Source organism: Tauraco erythrolophus, chromosome 3, assembly GCF_009769465.1.
Source record: "Tauraco erythrolophus isolate bTauEry1 chromosome 3, bTauEry1.pri, whole genome shotgun sequence".
Classification (NCBI taxonomy): domain Eukaryota; kingdom Metazoa; phylum Chordata; class Aves; order Musophagiformes; family Musophagidae; genus Tauraco; species Tauraco erythrolophus.
The window spans coordinates 51,972,394-51,998,392 of record NC_141467.1 but is presented as its reverse complement, the minus strand read 5'-3'; the positions used below and the strand labels follow the sequence as shown (position 1 = coordinate 51,998,392).

General features: G+C 41.4%; 1 protein-coding gene across 2 annotated transcripts; it reads left to right on the top strand.

Annotated features, from left to right (window-relative positions):
- The first annotated feature begins 137 nt into the window (after window positions 1–137).
- ABHD3 (abhydrolase domain containing 3, phospholipase) lies at window positions 138–25,886 on the top strand. Of its 2 annotated transcripts, XM_086608610.1 has the most exons (9): window positions 159–322; window positions 1,961–2,124; window positions 4,575–4,757; window positions 7,024–7,069; window positions 10,065–10,177; window positions 15,447–15,620; window positions 16,289–16,337; window positions 16,422–16,587; window positions 25,017–25,886. In XM_086608610.1, the coding sequence occupies exons 1-9, from the start codon at window positions 176–178 to the stop codon at window positions 25,193–25,195; spliced, it is 1,221 nt and encodes a 406-aa protein (XP_086464736.1). In that variant the 5' UTR covers window positions 159–175; the 3' UTR covers window positions 25,196–25,886. The 2 variants fall into 2 exon arrangements, with proteins under 2 accessions (XP_086464735.1, XP_086464736.1); XM_086608609.1 differs by lacking the exon at window positions 15,447–15,620 and having other exon boundaries at window positions 138–322.
- The last annotated feature ends 113 nt before the right edge of the window (window positions 25,887–25,999 follow it).

The window sequence follows — 25,999 nt, the reverse complement described above, 5'->3', positions numbered from 1 at the left end:
GTAGCGCGGAGCGGCCCGCGGGCAGCGGCCGCAGGAGACGGGCGGCAGCTCCTCCTCCTCCTCCTCCTCCCTCCGCGCCGGGGTGGGCTCGGCCGCGGCGCGGCCGCCGGAGTGTGCTGCGCTGCCCTCGCCTGCGCTGCCCTGCCCGACCCCGCCGTGCCGCCCCGCCTGCGCGATGGACTGGCAGGTGCTGACCAGGGAGCTCTCCCTCTACTTGGAGAGCCAGGTCCGCGTGGGGCTCTTCGGCTCCGGCGTGGGCTTGTCCCTGGTGCTGGGCTTCGGCGTCGCCTACGCCTGCTACTACCTCAGCAGCATCGCCAAGGTGAGCGGGAGGGCGGCGGGGCGGGCGGGCTCCGCAGGTGTCCCGCCGAGAGGGGACCGTCCCGCGAAGGTCACCTCCACCCACCCCGCTCAGGGGCGGCAGCCGGCGCCCTTCTGCTGCGGGATGCGGCGGCACCTGAAACGGCCGGGCGGGGGGCAGGGCTCAGCGCCCGCCTCGCCCTCACGCCCCTCAGCCTTCCTCGGGAGGTACCGCCCCGGGGTCCCGGTGGGCCGAAAACCCCCCGCGTCCCCAGCGCAGGCCCATCTCCGCCACCGCGCCGCGCCGCGCAGCCCCCCCCCCCCGCCCGCCGGGGCTGTCGGGCTCCGGTGAATCGCCGAGGCGATTCCTCCGCAGCGGCTCGCCCGTCCCCCCCGGGGGCCGGTCGGCCCGAGGAGTGCCCGTCTGGTCGTGCCCAGTCGGGGAGGGGCTCTGGCCTCAGGCGCCCCCGAAATGCAGTTATACCAGGGAAAAAGCTCGGCTGGGGGCAATGGTTTGGAAAGAGAAGTCAGGAGCCCTCTCTCCACAACAAAAACCCGACCTGTTAGCCTGTTTAGTAACACAGCAGGTGATAAAATAGTTTGCTGCCCTTGTGTCTGCCTTTGGTACCGTCACTATTACCTTTGGGGCCACCATCACGTTGTTTTGAGGGACTAAGACCCTCTTGCGCATCTTCTCATCAGTAGTGGTTTCACAGATAAGTTGGGCATTCGCAAATTACTTGGATACAGTGAGCCCGATCCGATCTCAAGTGGCCCCGTGGTGAGGACACCTCATTGAATGCTTAATCAGCTGAAAATATGCATATCAAAAAATTTATGACTGTTGGAAGACGTGTGTGTTCCCATAGTCCTTCACAGCACCACTGAGAACATAGCCTTCCTCTTCATCAAGAAGTGGTTACTTGATTTTTGTAAGAGGAGAAAAATGAAGGGTCAGGAGGACGTGCCACTACTGCTGTGTATGTGTAATGGTTTTCTTCAAAGCATCTATTATTGTCCTATTAAAGCTTGCTTGTTGGATAGTCAGTGTAAAAGAGAAGTTTAAGAAATGTGGTTGCTAAAATGTGAGTCGTTTGGTATACAGGGATTTCCACGTTAATTGGTATACAAATGGCAGCTATGCAGAACATTATTAGAGATGAGTAACCAATGCAGTTGTGTACCCTAGTATGAGATAGGAGGAGGAGTGTCCTACCAGGTTAGAATAGGTACTGCAGGTGCACAGTCAAAGTACACAGACTAATCATCATTTCTGCGCGGTGCAAGACAATTGATTCAGTAAAATCTTTCTCCCCTACTGTGAGGCAGTGTGGGTTTGATTCTTCAGTGAAAGGAACAGTGCTGGTAAAAGTAGAGCTAGATTAGAATGTTACTAGAAATAGGTAAGGAATCCATAATGTTTAGTGGGTTTCACTTTTCAGTGGGCATTTTGGCTTTTTTTGTTTGTTTGTTTTACTTACCTCTTTACTATTAAAGGAAAAAGCATTGCAAATGATTATATGAAAGAAGTCAGTTCACTGGGAGAGGATTTAAACAAGCTTTTATTTTTTTTTTTTATTTTTTTTATTTTTTTTTATTTATTTATTAGTTAGTTTGTTTTATATGAATGTCCATGCCTGACTGTAGTCTCTCTTCCTAGAAACCCCAGCTGGTGGCCAGCAACGACCGTTTCTGCCGCTTTCTTGAGGAATATTGCCCTGTTGTGACAGAAACTTACTATCCCACGATTTGGTGCTGGGAAGGTCGGGTGCAGACACTCCTGCGTCCCTTTATCACCTCTAGACCCCAAGTACAGTACAGGAAGTAAGTGCCTTTCTGCTGGAAAGTGACTGATTCAGTAGCCACCAGTTACCTTACTCTGACTGTGCCGCAGCTGCCATCATTGCTCAAGCTCGTGCCCATTTTTTTGCTTTATGCCTGCCTTTACAACTCCATCCTAGCCTTGGAAACATCTCTATCCTGCATTCAATATACAGTCGGTTTAAAAGGTCAAGGTTCCCAAATGGCCTTAGTTTATCTCAGAGAGTTTTGGAGCACTGAAATATTGGTGACAATATAGGAACTGATGTGGTTATATATGCATAGGATCACACAATGGTTGAGGTCAGAAGGGACCTCTGGAAGTCACTTTGTCCAACCCCTCTGCTCAAGCAGGGCTACCTAGAACCAGTTGCCCAAAACCATGCCCAGACAGCTTTTGAATATCCCTAGGGATGGCAACTCCATAACATCCCTGGGCAACCTGTGCCAGTGCTCAGTCACCCTCACAGTGAAAAAGTGTTTCCTGATGTTCAGAGGGAACCTCCTGTGTTTCAGATTGTGCCCGTTTGCCTTTGGTCCTGTCAGTGGGCACCACTGAAAAGAGCCTGGCTCCGTCCTCTGTGCACCCTCCCTTCAGGTATTTATAGACATTGATAAGATCGCCCTGAGCCTTTTCTTCTTCAAGCTAAGCAGCCTCAGCTCTCTTAGCCGTTCCTCATAGAAGAGATGCTCCAGTCCCTTCATTGTCTTTGTGGCCCTTTGCTGGACTCTCTCCAGTATGTCCATGTCTCCCTTGTACTGGGGAGCTCAGAACTGGACCCAGTGCTCCAGATGTGGCCTCACTAGTGCTGAATAGAGGGGAAGGATCCCCTCTCTTGACCTGCTGGCAATGCTCCTCCTAATGCAGCCCAGGAGGCTGTTGGCCGCCTTTCCTGCGAGGATGCATTGCTGGCTCATGTTCAATGTGGTGTCCACAAGGACCCCTACATCCTTTTCTGCCAAGCTGCTTTCCAAACAGTCAGCCCCCAGCCTGTACTGATGCATGGGGTTGTTCCTTCCAAGGTGCAGGACTTTGCACTTCCCCTCATTGAACTTCATGAAGTTCCTGTCACCCCATTTCTCCAGCCCATTGAGGTCCCTCTGGATGGCAGCACAGTCATCTGATGTATCAAATATTCTGGTGTTTGAATGCCATTGTTTTGCAAGGGTCATGCAATCACTGTATCTGTCCATTGAATCAACATGTTATACCTTAACCGTAGCATGGCCACATTCAGCCTTGTTTCGAATATATAAAACTTCTGGGATTTTTCAGAGTAACTTTTACCTATGGGGTTTATGTTGTGTTCTTTGATGCCTAAATTCTAAGAGGGAAAAAACTTATATTTATTGTTTGTCCTCAGCTGATCTCTCTCACACAGAAATGAGACTTAGTCTGGCAAATGAGGCATTTGGCACAAGACCTAAAGAGAAGTACTTTTATGCGCCGGAATCTGGATGCAGCACAAGTTGTTTCAGCTCTGTTTGCATGGTAGAATAGATTTAGCATTTAGCAGCTTCCCTTAGTTTTAGTAACTAGGAAACATTTCAGTGGTATGGCCATGTCCACTTTTTCTAGCCCTTCTTGTATACTCTCTATTTCAAGGTTTGTGAGGGAAGTAACGTAGTTCCATGGGGCAATGCTTATTTTGCAGCATTTGAGGTTGTGTTGGCAGTACACACCAGCGTTGCATCTACTTCCCATTACTGAAAAAGGGCAGAGCTGAGCTAGTGAGTCCAACAAGGCTGATGAGCTTTAAAATCTGGAGTAGGTGCTATCAAGACTTTCAAATGTAAAATCAGATGCAAGGTAGGCTTACGTTTTGGTAGTTCTAAAAAAAGAAGGAAACCTTCTTGTCATTGTTTAATGCATGCATAGCTCCTTGGGATATTATAATTACTTGTTGCATTCTTAAGATACATGGTTTAAGAGCTCATTCTAGCAACGTTTGTAGAGATACAGGGTGAAAGCTAAAGTAATGTGTGTCTGCGTTCCACATGTTTAAAACATAACAAAGTGCCATCCTCTTTTGGATAAAGAGAAAAAAATGTGATAAATGTTTAACACATTGCCAGTGTGCTCTCAAAAGATTCGCAGATGATCCAAAGAAAATCTGCAGTACACAAGCCTAAATAAAATAGAAGGCAATGCCAAAAATCACATTAGTTACAAGCTTCCAGTACATCAGCAGCAATTCCTGAAATGCCAGCTCTTCACTTACTGTGAACGGGAATTACTCCACAAATCGACTGTGCTAACTCTTGTCACCTGTAGGCATGGCTCTTTCTCAATGGTCAACATGCAAACGTACCTAATTAGGTGGCACTGTGAGTATTAAAACATAATTAAAAATGCAGAATTTTTACCTGGTAATTTGTACACTGTGAGCACTCTTAGTAGCATGTGTGTATTTTTCAATCTAATCAGTGTTGTCTTGAAATGTGCCTTTCAGTGAGCTCATTAAAACAGCAGATGGAGGACAGATTTCGTTGGATTGGTTTGATAATAATGAGAGCTTATATTATCCGGATGCCAGCGCAAGACCCACTGTCCTCTTATTGCCTGGCCTGACAGGAACGAGCAAGGAATCCTACATTCTTCATATGATCCATCAAAGCGAAACGCTGGGATATAGGTGCTGTTGTATTTCATCGCTAGTATTTTGCTTCTTCTAGTAAGACCAAATATAAGTATGTATAAGATACCTCCCTAAGGCAAATGAAATCTAAAGGCATTAGTTTATGTAAGAAAGTATTATTAGTAATAATAATAGTAGAATTATGTAACAGGGGTACATTTGGGAGGGCTGTTTTAGCATCTACAAACGTGCCCCAGAGATTGCAGTGAAAGCAAGCTAAGGTTGCATAGGCCTTTGCTGCTGCTGCTTCTTAAATTAAAATACCAATATTTGTGTTACCTTTACACTTTCTAGAGAAGGGGTTTGTATTCAACTCCAACAAGACTTGTGTGGATGGGTTGCTGGCAGCAGGCCTCGGAGGAGGTCGGCTTCTGAATGCCAAAATTGCTTGATTCAGCAGCCTCAAATTCGTGAGTGCAGAAAGGGGAGCTAGCCTACTCTTACTAGTGGTGGTTAAGGAAGAAGTTTGTCACCTTTTAATTGTCTCTGCTTAATTTAGTTTTATGATTAAGGTTTCTGGCCACAATTGGGTAAAATAAGTGGATTAATCAATGAGTAGATTCCTTTATGTATTGCTGCTGCTGTGCTTTAAAATAAGTTGTTGTTGTTCCAGGGCCTGTGTTTGGAATATTACATTTTGTCTTTCCTTCTGGTACTGACTATAATAAGTTCTTCAAATGTGTATATGTGAGCGTTTATGTACATGTCTGGCTATCTGTTCTTTGTTTGGAGATTTGGATAACTGCTTTACTAAATTATGAAAGTAAAGTAGCACTTTTAACTTGTTCAAAGTAATTTTAAAACCACTTCAAAACTTACCAGTAAAAAATATCAGAGGAGGAAAGCCCTCAAATCAACAACTTCTTACTATTAATTTTAGTATTCTTGAAAGAAGTATCTGCATTTGATCACCTAAGAAAAGAAAGTATGGCCTTAAAAAGGAGAGCTTTAGATCAGATTTCAACAGAATGCTATAATTTTGGTTTTAATCATAGAATCATAGAATGGTTAGGGTTGAAAAGGACCTTAAAGTTCATCTAGTTCCAACCCCCCCCTCCCACAGGCAAGGACACCTTCCACTACACCAGGTTGCTCAAAGCCTTGTCCAACCTGACCTTGAACACCTCCAGGGACGGGGCATCCACAGCTCCTCTGGGCAACCTGTTCCAGTGCCTCATCACCCTCAGTGTAAAAAATTTCTTCTTTAGATCTAATCTAAATGTACCCTCGTTCAGTTTAAAGCCATTACCCCTTGTCCTATCACTACATGCCGTTGTAAAAAGTCCCTCTTCAGCTTTCTTGTAGGCCCCCTTTAGTTACTGGAAGACTGCTGTAAGATCTCCCCGGAGCCTTCCTTCTCCAGGCTGAACAACTCCAACTCTCTCAGCCTGTCTCCCTAGGAGAGGTGCTTCAGCCCGGAGATCATCTTCGTGGCCCTCCTCTGGACCTGCTCCAACAGCTCCATGTCCTTCTTCTGTTGGGGACCCCAGAGCTGAACGCAGTAGCAATATTAAACAGCAGTATTTGAGAAAAATACCAAAATAAGTAATTTTTCATGCCTTTAACCCATCTAAAATATGTATATATTATTTAACAAAATTATTACAGTGAGATGATAGAAGGGTAATAGAAAAGTAAGATTTATTAAGAAAGCACAGATCCTTAAATCAAGGTAATAGTACTAGAAAATTCAGACTTCCACCAGGATAGAGAGAACAGAAACTTCTGCTATACCGGACAGAAAAAATTCCCATCCCCAAGAACCTGCAACTTAGATGCAGCTGTCATTATAGTTTTGATTTGGCTCATTTTTTGGTATTTTATACAATTGTGCAGCTTTGAGGGATGTCTATATGTGGATCTCCGATGCTCTCTTTCAGAGCAGTGCTTTAGGCTCAGAACCTGCTAGGGCAGAGTTTATGGCTCCTCGTATCTGGCCAGCTCAGAGTGCGGGCAGAACAAGGTGCATGTACCATCTTCAGGTAGACCCCGAGGCCCTCACCCTGCAATCTGACCTCGACCGGCAAATCACAGAGCTCGGATAGAGTCCCACTGACTTCAGTGAACTCCATTTTGGCATAAAGGTTGTTCCACACAGGTCAGACTTTAGGATCTGTAGGAATGTAAATTTTTATGTGCTGAACTTATTCGTAGAACTGGCTCGTTTTTCTTTATGCATTTTCTGTTTTTTTGGTGTGTTTAAGTTATCTTTTTTAGTGGAATGAACAATGTGTATAATTGGATTTATTGTCTCATTTTTTAGGTGTGTGGTTTTTAACAATCGGGGAATTGCTGGTGAGGATCTTTTGGTAAGGATGACTTCTAAGACAAACGTCTCTCACTTGTAAACGGTATATATGGAAACATTTGTGTCTATTTGTATGGCTGGATTTAAATGAGAGAAACTCACAGCATCTGCTGAAAATGCAGAGAAGGGAATCTAATCATCTGGTAGATCAATCATGGGCCAACATTCATCTTTTATTTTAAAACTCAAAAAGGTCAACTGGTCAACACGCAATTTTTGTGAACATTTCATTTTAGGAAATAATTAAAATTATTAATATCTGTAACATTAAAATGAACAATGCTTATACTTTTATTTCCAAAAATAGTACCTGAAATGCACACATCCAAGAAATTCTGTTCAATCAATGTAATTTTCTCCCATTGTTCTAACATACAAATTCAAATATAAGCAGTCATAATTACTTTCCCATTTGCCAATAGGAGTTTAAACTAGATTTTGATACGGTTAAAAAGATGTGCCACTAAAATTGATCCGTATTATGTGTTATTGAATTAATGAACCAGATTTTTATGGATAGCCATACCCTAAAAGTTAAATGTGTTCTTGTATTTTTCTCAGCAATTACGACACAAACTCAGCTACAAAAGAAATTTTTTGTGTTTGGGACAGACTTACCATGTTTGCTGAGAAATAACTGGCAATTCCACGAATGACAGAGTCTTGAAGCTAAACGTTGTCTGCAGCTAGGGACAAGGCATGATGAAATATTGCTGAATAAGCTTTGTTTCTTCACATGCGTTTTGTTGACAGTTCTGCAGCTGGAATGAATGTGCATAATACTTGGCATTGTTTTGCATTTTTTAATCTCCTGGTTCCAAACTTTAAAAAGCTCAGAATGTTTTCCCATAATCAGATAAAGCATTTCAATGCAAATATTGCCATGTTAAGAGTAGTTTTCTGCATACTTTTGGAGATGGATCTACAAAGCAGTTTTGTGATACACAAAGTCCTTATTGATGAATTTCTGAATCGTTAAGAGAAAAGATCTCTTGTTTGGATGCATTGTGTGTATTTTACTGTAATCGGATTTACATCTTTAAGCTTTATAAGATCTTGCTGTGAAGCAAACCAGCTGAAATTATCACATTTTCTGCAAAGGGGTTTCTACATTTTAATATAAAATCCCTGGTTAATGAGTTTGAAGCACAGTTAAGCACCACAGTAAAAATTGGTCATGCAAGAAGTTATTTTTCTAGTCTCCTTAAAGATAGATTCAAATTTACACCAAATTATAGCTATTTAAATAAGCAGTTTTAAAATGCTGTTCTCATTTGTTATTGAAAGTTACTGTGAAATATAGTTACAGGATAATCAAATACTAGATTGACCACAGCCAATGTGAGCTAAGATGGTGTTTTAAAATATCTTCACACAATGAGTAGGTAGACAGACATTAAAGTGTCAGGAATTAACTGAAATTAAAATGCAAGACATCTCTCTAGTTTTATAAAATTTTAATGACATGTACTTTCACTTAGAATACATTAGACCCTAGTTGCCAAAAATAATGTATTTTTCCTTGTAAACCTGACAATTTAATTAAAACAAACCATATTCACACTGTTTATAATTAATAGGGTGTATAACAGTGAAGAGTGATTCATGTGGATGAGAACTGGCAATGCAACATAAATGGAAATTAAAAATGTCTTCAGTTTTAATTATCCAGATTTAGTTTTTCTTCTCTTTTTTTAAATCTTTGACTTCAACAGTTCAATATTCTTGTTAAATGTATTTTAAGTAATTAGTTTCATCTAATTAAACTTGTTAAAATTGCCCACAAATGTCCAGGCTGTTCAACTGAAAGCAATTTAAAAAAAAAAAAACCACCTTAAAATACATTGTTGCTTCAGGGAACAAATAAGTTCAATTAACTCATAATTAAGTATTTTTGTATTTAGTTTTTATGTTTGTACTGAATTTTGGCAGGCCAGCCACTACTTATAGTTATAAGTCAAGGTCACTAATAACATTAGTAGCTACTCTACAATTAAAAGCTCTCTTTTGCTATAGAGTAAATCTAGAGAACACTATCAGAAAAAAACTTATTTTACTGTGATTCTAATTGTACCTAAAAGGGCTTATCTCCCTTATACTGTTCCAGATAGTTACCAGATTGGGGCAGGTAGCAGTTGTCTGTGCAGGTAAGGCTCAAAAGCTGTGCTTATCCTTCAAAGGCAAGGAAGGGGTTACCCAAATCTCAGTGATGTCAGTGGAAGTCATTCCAAGTCTCGATTCAAGATTTGAAGAGATGCTGATGGTAGGTAGAGAGGGATAATATACGTGTTTCATTCCTTTAGTTAATGGAATATTTTAGTACATTAGGTAAATGGCACTGGCGAATTTATTTATTTATTTATTTGCTTGTATTGTGTGTAGAATCTAAATCATAAAATCATAGAATGGTTAGGGTTGGAAGGGACCTCAAAGATCATCTAGTTCCAACCCCCCTGCCATGGGCAGGGAAACAAACCCTCCACTACACCAGGTTGCCCACAGCCTCATACAACCTGGCCTTGAACACTTCCAGGGATGGCTACTTTTCAAATGCTAGCTAACAGAACTTGAAACCTAATACTGAATGTGAGTGAAGATGGTAAAATTGTCAATATAACTTTATTTTCTGTAAATTGCAGCCTTTATGATATGTTCCATTTTCCTTGGGGTATTTTAAAAGTATTGGTGCCTATCTAGTTCTGATCTAGTTCTGCCTAGTTTAGCTCGTTACTCAGTGTTCAGATTGCATCCGATGACCTGGAGGTTGCAGATACTGAAGATGTTTGTCACCTGTTTTATTTTGCAGTGACAACAAGTATAACTCCTTCCTCCACCTCCTCCTGAAATGCTCTGGGTTTGTGTTTGCCATTTAGTGCAGTTTCATGATAAATGCTAAATTTGTCTTGTTATATAAATGATCCACTGTTCAGTTTGCTTTGTCCTTAAAGGATAATACAAAAGCTTAGGGTGGCATTTTTCCCTCTGCCTCCTTACAGACACCAAGGACTTACTGTGCAGCTAACACAGAGGATTTAGAGGCCGTTATTCGTCATGTACACAGCTTGTACCCCTCAGCTCCGTTCATGGCAGCCGGTGTTTCTATGGGAGGGTAAGGTATTATGTAACACAAGTCTCAGCTTAACTACGATCGTAAAATAAGACTGTTGTAGCCTGATGGTAAATTATTACTCCGCAATACTTGCATTACTTACTGACCTGCAACTAGCTTGGGTCTGTCTCCCAACAGTCAATATTCAGAAGACTTTTAGAAACTTCGTATATTTGAGGCTTTTAGCTCTATGTCAGGGAACGTTCAAAAGTTGAGGGGGGTGGAGAAAGACGGGAAACACTGACATACAGATTGACGGCCAAACAGGTGGGCAATACAGTCTTTGGAAACTATGGAGGCTGTCTTTGGAACAGGGATATAAAAAATAGGAACTAGAGCTAACATAACATGTTTCTTAGCAACCTCTAGAAATTACAAGATTTATCTTCACTCTATTTGGGTTCTGCAGTGTGTGGGTAAGTTAAGCTGGAAGAGATGTGGTTATTTGCTCTGTCTGGCTCAGAAGCAAGAAGTAGTATTGTTGTTGAAATCAGTATGGGTTGATATGGCATGTGGTATTAAGATTTGCTGTGTCCTGGCTTCTCTCCAGAAAGCACAGCTAGAACAGACAATGATAGCACAGTGGCTTACAAAAATCACTGCTAGAAGCTAGGAGAAGTGTTCAGACAGCCTCTTTAAGGAATATTGTAGGAGAGGAGAACTTCCCTTAGAAATACTGCAGACGCAGTGGTAACTTCCTGAGCTTCCCTTCTTTCTGATAAATTTTATGGAGGGTGGGCAGATATAGCCCTGTATATTGACATTGATCTATTAATGACTTGTTGGAGATTTGGGATAAATACAGATTTCTTCAAGCAATATAGTAATCGATACTGAAATAAATAATTAACTTGGCAGCCTTTTAAATCAGGCCAATCTTTTTCCATTCTCGTTGCTGGGATTTTCCGTGTGTCTCAGTATGAAGACATGAATGTCTCCAGTATGTCAGTGTCTATCTTGCTGTGAAGCCCAAAATTAGGCACAGTGCTCCAGATACAGCCTCATAAGTGCCAAATACAGGAAAATAATAATTTCCCTAGACTTGCTTCTTTTGCTCTTACTAACAAAGCACAGCATGTTGTTTTTTTGTCGTCATGGCTGCAAGGGTGCATTGCTGAGTCATGTTCAGTTTGCTCAGGTCTTTTTCTGCAGAGCTACTCTCTATCCAGTCATTAGTCTGTCCTAGCTGCAGGACTTTGTGTTTGCCTTTGTTGAACTTCATGAGGTTTCTGCCAGCCCATTTCTCCTGTTGAGGTCCCTCAGAATGGCAGCTCTGTCTGCCATTTCACCAGCCACTCTCTACAATTTGACCTGCAAGCTTACTAAGGGTGCGTTCCATCTCATCATCCAGCTAATGAAGACATTACACAGTATTGACACCAGTATTGACCCCTAAGGACCACTACTAGTATCTGGTTCAGCCACTCCAGTTGGACTTGAAGTTCTTGATCACAACTCTCTGAGCCTGGTGGTCTAGGCTGACTCATGTTGCAGGTCACCTATTCAAACCACGTCCCTCCAGTTTGGCTACATAGAGACCATGGAAGACACTCAAAAGCCTTGCTAAAGTCAAAATAATCGACATCCACTCCTTTCCCCTAATCAACAAAGGCAGTCAGCTCATCACAGAAGGCATTCAGGTTGGTCAGGAATGCTTTGTTCTTGGTAAAACCATGCTGGCTATTAACAGTCACCTTCTTTACCTTTATATTCTTGGAAATGACTTCCAGAGGATATTCCCAAAGCGCTGAGGTTAGGCTAACCAGCTTGTATTTCCTCCTCCTTGCCATTCTTGTAGATAGGTGTCTTTTTTTCCAGGCATCAGGAATATTTCATAGTTGCTGCAGCCTTTTGAAAGTCAGAGAGAATGGTCTCACTGTGACATTGGCTGCCTTCCTTTGGAGCTTTGGTGCACCTCACCTGTTCCCATTGACATGTTTATGTCCAGTTTGCATAACTGGACCTTAACTCAGTCTTCTCTGCCATGATTAATGCTTTATTCTTCCATACTCTGCCACTAGGCACAGGGACCTGGGAGACCCAAGAACAGACCTCAGCAGTAAAGAGGGAAGACAGGTAGCCTTGGCCTTTTACGAGTCTTTTGCCACGAGGTTCCCTGCTCTGTTGAATAGTGGTCCCCAGGAAGGAATAAAGGCTGGTCAGTCTAATCTCAGTTCTTTGGGAAGATGCTTCTGGAAGGCATTTCCAGGCATATGAAGGATAAAAAGGGGACTGGATTCACCAAGGACAAAGCACGCTTGAGCAATCTAATTGCTTTCTGTGATGACATGACTGGCTTCACTGATGAGGGGAAAGGAATGAATGTTGTTTGTTCTGAGCCTTTCTTTGTACCAGTGTACTTATAGAAGTGGTACTTGCTGCAGAAGCCTTTTTCTTGTTGTCATGCGTATCCCTTGCTAGTTCCAACTCCAGCTGAACTTTAGTTTTCCTAACTGCATCCCTACTTGCTTGGGCAATGACTATTTCTTCCAGGCAGCCCACTCCCCTTCCACCTTCAGGATACTTCCTTTTTTGAACTCAGTCAGGAGTTTTTTGTTCCTCCATGTGGTCTTCTGCCACTCCTGCTCCACCTCCTGCACATCAGAATGTACCATACTTGTGCTTTATGTTCAATTATCCTTAAGGTCAAACAGTTCTCCTAGACTACTTTGCCCATCAAGGCCACCTCACATGGCATCCTGCCAACCAGATCTCTGACCAAATTGAAACCAACTCTCTTCAAGTCCAGTATTGTAATTCTGCTGCTTACCTTCCCCACTCACTTTTGATCTTAAAAATCCACCATCTAAAAATCTCAGTGGCCAAGACTGTTCTGCACCTTCCCACACCTGACAGGTTCTTCCTTACATGTGAGTAGCAGATCCATAGAACATTGCTCCTATTTGGGTCATTGATCATGTATCAAAAGATTGTCCTTGATACTCTCCAAAAATGTTATCTGCTTGTGCCTTGCTGTGCTGTTGTTCCAGTTGATGCTGGGATGGTTACAGTTCTCTGTGATTATTAAGCTTCTTTTAGCTGTCTAAAGACTTGGACTCTCTAATTCCTCCTCTTGATCAGGGATCCATAGCGGATACCCACTGTGATATCCCCTTTGTTAGTCTCCCATCTGATTTTGACCTATTAGCTCTGAATTGGCTTATAATCTGCACCAGAGAAAAGTTCTGTGCATTTAAAGGGCATCTTTGTTTAAGGTGCAAACTCTCCTCCTTGCCTTCAGTGCCAATCCTTCATGAAGAGTCTGTTTGCATCCATCATAGCATAGTCTGGTCTGCCTGTGAGTTCTCCATGTCTCTGTGATCCAATAAACTTGTTCTGTGACTACGTTCAGGCTTCTAATTCTTCCTGTTTTTCCCATGCTGTGTGTTTGGCCCTTAGTGTCATTTCTGTCCTTGGTTTAACCTGGTTATGGTATCCTAAATAGTGACAAAGTATGTTAGTATGGCAATGGGATCTGTGTTGTGTTCCTGGCTTTTACCTCACCACCACCACTGGGCAACATTAGGCAAGATGTTCCACCTTCCTCCTCCAATGTTTTTAAAGTCCCAAACCACAAAGAGAAAGCATATGCTTAATTGTACAGAAATACTGGAAGAGTCTCTAATCATCCACATGGGGACTGTTTCCACACTTCAAAATTAATTGGAGCACTTAAATGTTTAAAATTAAGCAGGAGCAGAGATCTCACCAGGGAGATATTGTGAAAATCATCCACTTGTCTTAATCTTACAATAGTTTTTATTATCTATCCCTTTTCAAATTTTTCTCAATAGCCAGTTAGTCTATGTAGGACCCATTTGCCCAATTAAGAAGAAAAATAAACATTCTCTTCACAAAGGTGTAAATGTAAATGAAAGCCCACTTGTTCTACTGATTTTCAGTGTGTATCATTTTGGAAAGGGACTTTGTTTTCTAACATAAGGATTCCTAAGCCTTCTCTCTACCACATATATTCTGTGAATTCTGTTAGAGAAGTGGCTTATTCTACTACTGCAACTTTTTTTATTAGTTTATGGCTCAGTGTTCTTACAGTATATAGTCTGGTGACTCGCAGGTTCCTCCTCTTCTATGGATGAGAGGTGACATATGCTACCTAACTCCTGTATGTGCCACAGGTGACTTTCCTCGTTGGGTTCAACTGTGTGAGCTGATGGCAGGAGCCCACTCCCAAGTGCTGTTTGCGGTTCTTTTCCTGCTGGTTCCTACCAACTGGCAAGTCTTTGGTAATACCAAAGACTGGTTTCCCTTTTGCGTTGCTCTCCTATGATCTGGTAGGTAGTGCGTGGGGATGAAGTCTCTGTGATGGCAGCCTGGTTCATGATGCGCTTGCTAATGGTTACTGTCTCCTGAAGTTTGGTAGATGAAGCCAAGGTACAGAGCATTGGTGGTCCAGGGAGCTATATAAAGTTGTAGAATTTGTAATGTTTTGACTTAAAGGCTTGGTATTAAAATGCTGGTTGTAAACTTTGGGGCCTCAGGCAGTAAAGTAAGATGTAGAGCTTTTCTGTTAGTGTTTTTCTCTTACACTCTTGCTGCTATTTTAATTTTTCTACATTCGAAGGGTCACATACTGATGAACTCTCCCTTTTATTCAACTTAACTATGCATGAGAATACAGACTGTAAGTTGCAATTGGTCAGAAAGGCAAGACTTACGCCATTTATTTGGCTTATAATTTTGTTTATCTAGTTTTATTATCCAACGCTTTTCATAGTTTGTGTTTAAGAACTGCTGTGTTCTCTCCTATGTGTGAGGTGGGGTAAAGGTATTACCTTCAGCTCAGAAGACAGCTTCGTAGTGAGGCAGGCACGCTCGGGGCAGCTTGCATTTGTCAGGCACACGGATCAGATTTGTCAGATCAGGCAGACCAAGAGCTTGTAAAATGGTAAAATTTACTAACAGCTCAGGAATACCTGTTGCATGAGTAAGATACATTTATTTGACCTTTTCCTCCCTTTTAGTGATATAAATAAGACTAGTATATCTCTATTTATTTCTTAATGCACTCCTACCCACATCCTACACAGTGCACTCCGTTACTGTCTGACAGCAGAGAGAGAAAGCAAACTCCATGAGTCATATGTTGATTACACTGACTATCTTTTAGAAGTATTAGGCACAACTGTAGGGCTGATACAAGAAATTATGGAAAAACAGACAAAAAGTTTCCTGATTGTTATTAAATGCTTTAAATTGAAGCAAACAATTTGATAGTATATATGTTTCTGTTTTTCATTTCTGTTTGTAGCATGCTTCTTTTAAATTACCTGGGCAAAACTGGCAGAGACACTCCTTTAATGGCAGCTGCAATTTTCTCTGCGGGTTGGAATGTTTTTGAATCTGTAGAATCTCTGGAGAAGCCACTAAACTGGCTTCTTTTCAACTATTACTTGACTACTTGTCTACAATCCTATATCAGCAGGTGAGTTGTCTTCTAAACTATTTAGCAAGGTGGAAGGATGTTAGCATGAGATCTACAGCAGGTATAATAATGTTGGCAAAATTAATGCTGTAACAACACTTCACATAGCTGTTCTGTGTGCATTCTTGTGTAAATTTTGAAATCAAAAGGATCTGTGCAAGAAAGATTGTCATCGATGTGACTAAATTTCTCTGCTCCTTAAGGGACTTGGCACAAGACCAATGTACTTCTATACTTATGGATTAAGTGAATGGATTTTTTAATTTTTACACATGCACATATTGACTTGGAGTATATGTGTGTATATACTAATTCTTTTAAGTCAACCTTGACTGCAAAAGCATGAAAGGGACTAGTTAATCATTTGCTTTGCAAAATTAGAGTGTATTTTGTATTCCCAAATACTTAATTCTCTTAAATTGTGTTATCTTTGGCATCTTTCTCATGGCTAGTGCAGATTTTTACTGTGTTGCTGGATGTGCCTGCATATGAATGAAAATTCTTCTGCTGTTGGATTCCAGACAGATTTTTAATATGACAGAAAATGAAAACCAAGCATGTTCTTGTTAGGGAGTTGTTTCTATGAATGTATCTATAAAGCAGAGGACTTCTAAATCTGTTTATATAACGAAAAACAAGCCCTCCAATTTTTCTCTCTTTCCTTTTAGGCATCGGCAAATTTTGGAGAAATTATTTGATATGGATCTCGTGATGAAGGTATGTGAAAATGTTACTTCTGCTTTAGCTGGACGCTGTTTTCCGAACACTGACATAGTTCCCTATTTGAATTCTGTACTTCAGGCTAGAACTGTTAGAGAATTTGATAAGCAGTTCACTTCAGTCATGTTTGGCTACCGTACAATTGATGATTACTATGAAGATGCTAGCCCATGTCGCAAGCTGAAGTCAGTAGGAATTCCAGTGTTATGTCTAAACTCTGTGGATGATGTTTTCTCACCAGGTCATGGTAAGTTTAGGTTTTTTAAAATACATTTATCTCAATATGCAATCATTAAGACAAACTACATAGGTCTGAGAATGAACTCAGGCCTACGCGTGGAGGTGTATTTAAATGTTACTTGTATATAGGATCAAAAACTCCAGGGATGGATCAGTCTTGCAATTTACTTATGGTGTAAGGCACACATAAACCAGCTGATGATGGAGAGATCTGATTAGTACAGAATGCAGAAGCACATGGGGTGGCAATCATTAGTAGACTCTTTACAGTCAGAGAAATAAATATGCACATTTAGGGGGTGAGTTATCTCACTGTAAGGAAGATATCAGATGTATTGCCATCTCAGAAGCACCCATTTCTATTCACCAAGTACGAAGAGAGCTTATAGTGAGGAACTTGGATACAGATGTCTGGATTGTAGACATTCAGAGTTCGATGAAAGTGAAAGCAAGCATTTTTTTTATTGCCATTTTTCAATCCAGTCTCTAAAAAGAATGTCTGGGAGTTGCTTATGTTTCAGATGACTTGAAATCCTCAGCTGTTGTTGCTTGTGATCTCAGTGCTACCTCCAATGCCTGAAAATTAAAAGATGTAAGTTAGCTTGTAGGCCAAATTCTAGGGTAAGGGAGGAGATATAGACAAGGTGAGCTTCTAGAAGGTGGCACTTTGAAATTAATAAGAATCTAACTAGAAGATGGAGCAGATAAGGGAAACCGGAGTTTTCAGCCTTTCTTCCTATTTTCTGCCAAACATGTGACCATTATGAACATTTTGCTTTTGATCTGAAGATCAAAACCTTGTTGCCAACTGTCTTAAAAAGCTATGCTTGTTTCTGTGGTCTGGGTATTGGTAATAATGTCTGAGAAGTGCGGGAGAACAAAAGTTAATGTAGAGCAAAACAACCATAATGAAAAGCTGGTTGAGGGGACAGTCTTCAGCAGTGAACACCTGACACCTTTAAATATGAAGTTCATACACTTGATTTATTTCAGGGAAGTCTTCTGCCACCACAAGCCAAGTGAGATTCTTGTAGAATGAGTCATGAAACCAAAGTGAGTAGGCAAACAGATTAGAACAACAAATAGAAGAATGAAGGAATTGGAAGAGACTCTGTGTATGTGTGTACTGTTTATCTGCGCGCAAAGGTACAGCACATAGAGAAACACGCACACCCTCACATTACTATTTATAGTTTGAAGACCTGTTAGAGACAAATGTGACATCAAAAGGGCCACTTAGGTAGAGTGCGCTACAAAAAGACAGTCTGATTTCTTCTCCTCTTGAACAAAAAGCTTCCATGCTACGCATGAACGATATAAAGAGGTGACAGCCACCTAATATGAGGGGGGGAGATGGTGACTCTGGATTAGCCAAAGTACCTATCCCTTACATTGGCCAAAACAGGCTTAAAAAAGGTAAGATCTGGGCAAACATAGCAGTACTCCTCCAGAATACTGCATCCATCTTCAACAATTTGCACTCAAGGGACGTTCTGAGCCAGAGTTAGTCCCTTTGTATTTACTAGCCTCTATGGGATTATTTTTTTTGTTTGTTTCCTTGAAATGGGCTAGTTGCTGTTTCTGTTATAAGCATATAATGTCCTGGAAATGAGAATGGATGAGGCTGTGACCCTAGAATCTGTTCCAAATATCAAATCTTGCTAGTGATTCTGAAGATAAATTTTAATGGGTCTTATGACCCCAGGAATGACTTTTCCCATAGTACCACAAGGTGGGTGATCTGCTGTGCCATGCTTCTGCCATTAAGTATATTTAAGAGGGAACAATGGCTTTACCTCTATATTTAGTTCTAGCTCAGTTTGTGTTTTCTGTTCTACAGTGAAGTAGTAGCTGTGGCAGAAGTAAGCCAGCTAGTGAGCACAAGTAACAAGAGCAGTGAAGCAGACAGTGTGCTTCTGTCCCTGGAGGGTTCGTTAACCTTTTCCAGCCTATTGCCACTGAGACTGGGACCTTTGTTAACTAGATTAAAGCTAGTGCAGATACTCCATCGCCTTGTCTCTTCATTTTAGAATATAACCTCCAGCTTTCAAGAGCCAGCCATTGACTTTGACCACACAAAATTCAATCTGAACACAAGAAAATGCTCTTTTACTCTGAGGGTGGTCAAACGCTGACATAAAGAGGTTTTGCGGTCTTCTTCTATGGAGATACTCAAAACCTGATTGGATACAGTTCTGGGCAACCTGGTCTACATAACCCTGCTCGAGTAGCTGGGGATTGGACTAGATGATCTCGAGGTCTCTGACAGCCTCAACAGTTCTGTGATGGTGTAGTTTGACTAGCCAAAAGATTGAGTCCCGTAGAGTACAGCTGTAGCAGATCTCTTCTCCCTTGGAGCTGGTTTTTAAAAGCAACACAGCTCTTTGTGAACAGTATATTATAGGGATGGTCTCTTGTGGAAGTTTTAGTATCAAACTTATTGTTAGAATGCCTTAGAAGTCTTGCAGTGTAGAGAGGGGTGAGGTAGAGTACCATGAGAAACCCAAATCAAGAAGTGTTAGAATCTGTTGTAATGACTGTCCATCTCTTAAACTCTGACTCTAACCAGCCTTTCTCCATGAAAATATCGGGGTGGTTAGGCATCTGTTTATTCCTTGTTCACAAAGTTAATGCTGTTGGCATTCCATTGTCCTCGTGGTGACAAGTTTACCTTAGAAAAGGCCATCAGGACAATGTTGATTTTCAGCTAATAGCATGGCTCTGTTATCTGTGTCTGTCCTTGGCTCCTTTTTGGTTTGTGCTGTGCACCTCAATGTGAAAAATTGTGCTGGCAGGAGACACAAGGCACCCTGATTAGCAGCCTAGAAATTATGGCTGCTGCCATCAGTTACTGGAGTTCATTCATCTCGACACTTTTGTGAGCTGTTGTATGTTAGCAAACCTAAAGGGCTGGTGTTATTCTGGGAGGTGACTTTATTCTGGCAACTTTTTCTGACTTAAAAGCCTGTGGACATATGTAAGCCTGTGGCACCCAGAGGCAGTTTCCACTCACAGCTGTATAATGGATTCAAAGCCACAAAATTTCTTCTCATCCAGACCAGTCTTTTATTGACTTTGGGGACTGGTTATTTCATGCCTCATCTCTTCCTATAAAACCTACCTTTACGCTACCTTCCACCTGTGTTGTAGATAGCGGTAGTTTCCGACAGCTGGAAAACAGGCCTAGAAAACTTACTGGGGAGAAAGCTGAGCTGGAATTCCTTTGTGTTTACATATCGTTTATAAAAGCCAGCCAGATCTATCTTCCTTTACAGAGCCTGGGGAATGCAAACTCACGTCTGCTTTGTCACTACACGATGCGGACCTAAAGAGAGACTTTCCTTAAAAAGTGCAGATGCTGTCTCTGTTGCCTCTTACTACCTGATCATTTCTTCTCATGTATTTTTTTGGTACACTTTGTACTTCCCAGCAATTATTTTCAAATATATTGAGAAAATGTGTCCTTTGATCTCAATCCAGTATTAGGAAGAAACAATTCATTTGCAGTCCTTCCTTGTGGTTGCTGTTTAAAGTTCATAGAGTTTGGCAGCTGATGTATCTTAGTTCAATTCTGGATTGCAGTTCTCATACTGCATAATACTAACTAATGAAAACAAATGTTTTCTTCATTGCATGACACTTCTCTCACCACCACTAAATTAAACGAGCCATTGCTTCAGGATACATGTAATATAACCGAGTCAAGTCCTTTTATTTTATAAGTGTGAAAAATAAATCAAGAAGATGGAATGATAGCATTCATTATCAGTGTCACATTTAACTTTTCATCTGAAGTGGCATTTTTCTCCTCAGAGACTTTAAGCAGCATATTAGGCATCTGACTTAAATTTCATTATAATAACATGTAGCTAATTGCCATTGGTTAGTGTTGTGCCCAAGCTGAAAGCCTGCCCTTGAAGCTAGGTGCCGTGCCAGCTCCCTCCTGATGCACTGTGCCAAAAATATGAATGTCTGAGGCTTAGTTGTACTTTTTATTGAATTCTGAACCTTTTCTGTCCCTCCAAATCCAAACTTGAAGTAATTGCTCTTAGGTGTTATTTTGCATCCTATTATGTAAACTGCACAGTTGAGTGAAGTTGTCTAGAAAGACCAAATGGCCAAGGAGTGGCCAGATGGATAAAAATTAGGGTGAGAGTTTAAAGAATAGGGAGAAATCAACCAAACAATGGAACAGAAAGTTTCACAGCAGTGACTTATTTAAGCTGATGCTGCTTCACATGTATGCTTTTCTATCGTTCTTTTTTAAAAAATACTTTTTGAAAAGAATGTTCAAGAAATTGATTTTGAACAAGATAATTCTGCACATACGTATTTACATTGTGATTCTGTGATCACGAAGAACAGGTCTGTGCCTGCTGGATCAAACAGCAGTACAGATTTGGGTCAGTAGAAACATAAGTACGAGGTTACTTGTGGACAAAATGAACAGTAGTATCTTTTGGCATGCCATCCTGTATCCTAGAGTGCATCACATCCAGTCCTCCATTCATCTGCCCTTTACATTGCAGAATTTGCTCTGTTGCATTGTGGGTTTGTTTCTGGATGACTAGCAGTCCCTAGAAACAGCCTTGAGAAAAGTACCACACCACTGCCAGGCATCATTTGCATTTTGGCACTGGAGAGCAACACAACATTTTCAGTTCTCTCCTCAGAAGCTGCAGAGCAAGAAACTCTGCTGGGAAGGAGTCATACAGATGGTGACTCAACTGTATCGGGACCGACTATGCCAAGGGCAGGCTCTCCTGTTCACCACAGGGGAGGTAAGAGCAGAGAGGTAACGGCAGCTCAAACTTGGCCCCTACTAAAAATCCTCACTGCAGATGGAAGCATATGACTGCACATTCAGCCCAGCGCTGCAGCTTGTGGTAACAGCGATGATCTGTGGCGGAATTGTCCTGCAAACAAATGTTAGTTAGAATAGGGGGACCTTCAGGATGAGGACGATGACATCCGTAAAGACCTGTGTGTGGCTCGTACCTTACCTGGCACAGAAGATAACCAGCATTCTAGTGCTGGTAGGATTCTAGGAGAGAGCTGGTGTTGCTGTTTGGAGGCAGGCAGCACATGGCATCCACCATAGTATTGCCAGTCAGTTTGGGAATGAATAATTAACCACCAGCAAACTGATGTGGGAAGTATCATTATGCTGGCAGCCTCTGAACGACAGGTATGCAGAGATCACAGTGAGCTTTGCCTGTAAGGGCTTCCCCAGCTGGGTTGGCACAGCAGAGGAGACATTACTGTCATCTCCTTTCCACACTCCCAGCAAAGCGCTTTCTCATCAAGAAAGGATATTTCTCTCTACGCTGTGACTCTAGTCTGACAAAGTAAATGACCATCATGTTTGTGCACAATCTCAGCTCATGAAGACGTGTTCAGGCCAGTATGCAGCCGATCCTGAATCCATTAGGATCAATGGGAGTTACCATGTTGTCTCTGATTCTCGGAGATCAAGTCCGTCTCTCCTCACACACTCCTCCCCACAGCCTTGCATATAAGCCTACTCATTAGTAGTGACCAGGGAGGCAGCTGCAGAATGGCCATGTAAAGCATGATTCATTGCCTGAAGCAGGAATGAGGGACTCAGGCTTAAGTCTGATCCCCGCTTCTGTATCGGGATTCTGTTTAACATGGCCCACATGCTCAGAGGAAGGAGGAGCAGATGGCTCGGTGCAGATAAGTGGGCAAATTCCCATGCAGTCGGCAAAAGCTCACATGAATCGTAGCCACTGTCTTTGTACACGGCAATGTGTTTATCCACAGAATCCAAAGGAGCTAGATCAGAGATTGCTGGGCAGATTAACTGAGGCAAAACTCCAGATGAGCACTTGCTGAGTCTGAAAATGATGCATGTGTTGGGCTGCAAGACATAACACATTGTTTTCTGCATCTCTTGTTTTCAGCCTGTGCTATTTCCCAGTCAAGGCTGGCTGGCCCTACGCTTTTATTTCATGGACTTTTCTTCTTAGTCTTGCCTAAGTACTGGTTTAAAAGGCCCAGATTCTGCATAAAGGATTTTAAATTTTCCATCTGAAGTCAAGGACTTTTTGTAGAGACAGCGAGAAACATGGTTTTTCTTCCACCTAGTAAAGAATCAAAATCACTTACTACATGCTGGAATCTATAAACTACTTAGATGCATGCAGCTTTGAAAGGAGGAAAAGAGTGAAAGAAATTAATAGCACTGAGTAGCAAAGAATCTCGTGTACTCTGCAAGAGAATCCCCATTGCTCTCTGGAGCTTGGTCTGTGCTCCATTCCAGGCACAATTGAATACTTTGTGTTATGGGCAGGAATCTTACAACACAACATCCATAAAAGACACTAACCCAGCTATGGATATGGTTGGTTTAGCATCTGTGCTGAGGCCCTGGAGTGGAACCGAGCCTGGCGTTCCAGGCACTGCTAGTAAGGACCTCTGAGGCACAGGCTGCTCCCCTGACGCTGCAGGTCCGGTGCTTTTGCCCTGATCTATTTTACGTTGCGCATCTGTTCACCACAGTCATTGCACTCAAGATCTCTTGAGGCATACTCTGTCTGGGGGTCCTTCTTTGGCTAAGGAGCGGTGCCGGGCTGCATCTGAAGCACACAGCAATGAGTCTGCCAGCATCCAAACCAAAGTCAGGAGCTCAGCTATAAAGAAAGTAGTGGTAGGCAGGGATAATGACTACTCAAGGATAATGACTTTTGAAACAGCAAATGTATAAAGTGGTAAAGGAAAACAGACTCCTAGAAATAGGAGCAAGTGAGGGGTGTCTCTGAAGGAAGTTCAGTCAGAAAGGGATGTGGACAACTGAACTGCCCAAAAAGTGAATTTGATTAAAAACCTGTCTTTAGAAATACTTTAAAATAAATGAGGCAGCAACAGAAATCCTGCGAATGACTTGCTGCTTTGTCTTGTAGTGCCAAGGCATTTTTACTTTAGCAGTGTGTGACCTAAAATCGTACTGATTTTCTTGTGGAATCATAATCTTTTTTAGACAATACAGTGAAATCCCTACTAGTCCCTTCTGTCTGGACAACGCACACCTTCTTTTGCTGTTACTTTTTCTGTCCATCCTGAATAATCAAATAATCTGTATGATATTCTTTTTTCCCTTCCATGAAGTTTATTTTTTGAAAACTGGAACTTTGAAAGGCATTCTTCACTGAAACATATTGGGATTTCTGCTTGTTTAGGAGTACATTTAACATACTTAAACTCCAGAGGAAGTTGCTTAAATAACTTAATTTTTATATCAAGAGTGCAAACACCACAGCTCCGTAAAGCTCCACTGTTATGTCAGCCAGTTTATATGAGGACAGCATAGTCCCATCATGTGAAATCAGATGCATGTCAGACTGTGCTAACTGACCTTTATTTTCTTTCACAAAGGGAACTGCCCAGGTGATAGCATTGATTAAGCCACACACCGATGCATATTCAAAATAATACGCACTGAAGTATCCCTTTCAAGATCAGTGTATGTCTCAGGTGTAGTTCACTGAAGACTTTAAGCTAACTGTATGTAGCTCTCTGTGAAAGGGCCACCTCACCGCAGTCCTCACCTGAACTGTGCCTGCTGCTATTCCTATATTGGCATTAACACGGGGAACCAGATCAGGGAACTGATCCAGCTGAAAACTAACCCAGCAACAGAAAAATCCTTGTGGTATCTTGTCTAATAATCTAAATTCTAAACTGAATAATTTTCTAGCAGTCCCGATTCAGTAGAAAACCACTAACCTACTAGGTGACATGGAGCAGCTTTCTGTGTCCTTGAGCAGTTGTTTGTCCTTCCTCTTTTTCTGTTTACCGTGCGTATTTAGAGTACGAGCTCCTCAGGGCAAGAATGGTCTCCCAGTGTGTTTGCATGGTGTGGTCGAAACGTGCAGGTGTAAATGGGTGGCAAATCAGATATAATGATGATAACCCAGGATAATCTTTAATATTAGCTGATAGGGTATCTTATAGACAAAATCTTAGGGTGACAGAAAAGCTTTTGTGTTTGACGTCTCTTCAAACCCTTGAACGGCATTCACAATTAAGGTCCCAGTTCCTCAGTTTTTCCAAAGTTGACTATTGCAACACAGATTAAAACCTACAGGCTTGACTGTCCTTTCACTTACACTATACCAAATTGTAAGTATGCATTAACATGGGTGCTGTTCCATCAGTGGGAATGAAGGAAAGATGAAGCCCAGTGATTTCTGAAACTTTAACAGCACCCAGGAAAATCACATAGATAAGGTGAGTTAATGATGAAGAGAGAAATGGCTTTTAACACAGAGATGGTTCTATGTCCTGTGGTACGTTTAAGTGTATGTTAATGTTGTGCATATTTATTCATATATAATAGGAGAAACATTTAAGAGAAATTACTCAGTGGCATTTCATAGAAGGATACGTCTTAAAACTTTTTCCCTCCCTTTTTAGCCATACCAGTAGAAACTGCCAAACAAAATGCAAACATTGCTTTGGTTCTGACATCGTGTGGAGGCCATATTGGTTTCCTGGAAGGAATATGGCCAAGGAAGTGCACTTACATGGACAGAGTCTTCAAGCAGTTTGTGCAAGCTGTGTTTGAGCATGGAAACAAAATCTTTAGCATGTAGCTTTGGACCACTACTATAGCACGGTGGCACATTCTGACAAGGGCAGTTAAGCTTAATGCACAAATTTTAACTCCTGTAAGCCAGCAAATGGATAAAGTCCATTACTACATGCAAAAATATTTTTGCCTAAGATTTTGTAGCAAGAAACTAAATATTATGTTGTCACTTTTATATTTATTTTTAATATGCCTTACTAAGAATGACCTTAAATGAAACAGCATTCTGCATACATCAAATTGCACTTAACAAAAACCATCAAGTAAACAGATTATAATTCCTCAGGATTTTAATTTAAACCAGTACATATTTAGGAGTCTTAATTTAGATGGCTTTTAATATTAGAATGGCAACACTAAAAATAGCATATATTACCCTGCCACCCATAGTACAAGTTGGCCCATTCCTGAGGGCACTGATGGTGAAAATCTTAAAAGTATGAAAGCAAAAGAAGGAGGGAACACAAAGAAGCATCAGTTCTTTAAATAAGTCAAAATTTCAGCATGTTTTTCCATAGCGTTAGACTGATATCTGCTTTTGCTGTTCTATCCTGAGAGTATTCAGATTTAGGGCTAGTTATTGTTTTTTAAACTATGTCAATGCCATACTTGTCTTACATGATTATTTTTTAAACAGCTAAATTATAGTGTTTACATATAACCAAAAGATTCCTTTAAAACAGTACTGTAATAACTTAGGTAATGAAGACATCTTGCATTTCAAAGTTCATGTAAAGCTGGGTGTTGTCATATGTGTAATACATACTTCATATAACTGGTAACTCGATGATTCTATCTATGTTATATT

Bases quoted from the DNA above. Each gene is read 5' to 3' on its own strand.
- ABHD3 (XM_086608610.1), top strand. From the start codon at position 176: ATGGACTGGCAGGTGCTGACCAGGGAGCTCTCCCTCTACTTGGAGAGC. The intron at 323-1,960 runs GTGAGCGGGAGG...CTCTCTTCCTAG, and splicing joins ACCTCAGCAGCATCGCCAAG to AAACCCCAGCTGGTGGCCAG. The intron at 16,588-25,016 runs GTAAGTTTAGGT...CTCCCTTTTTAG, and splicing joins TGTTTTCTCACCAGGTCATG to CCATACCAGTAGAAACTGCC.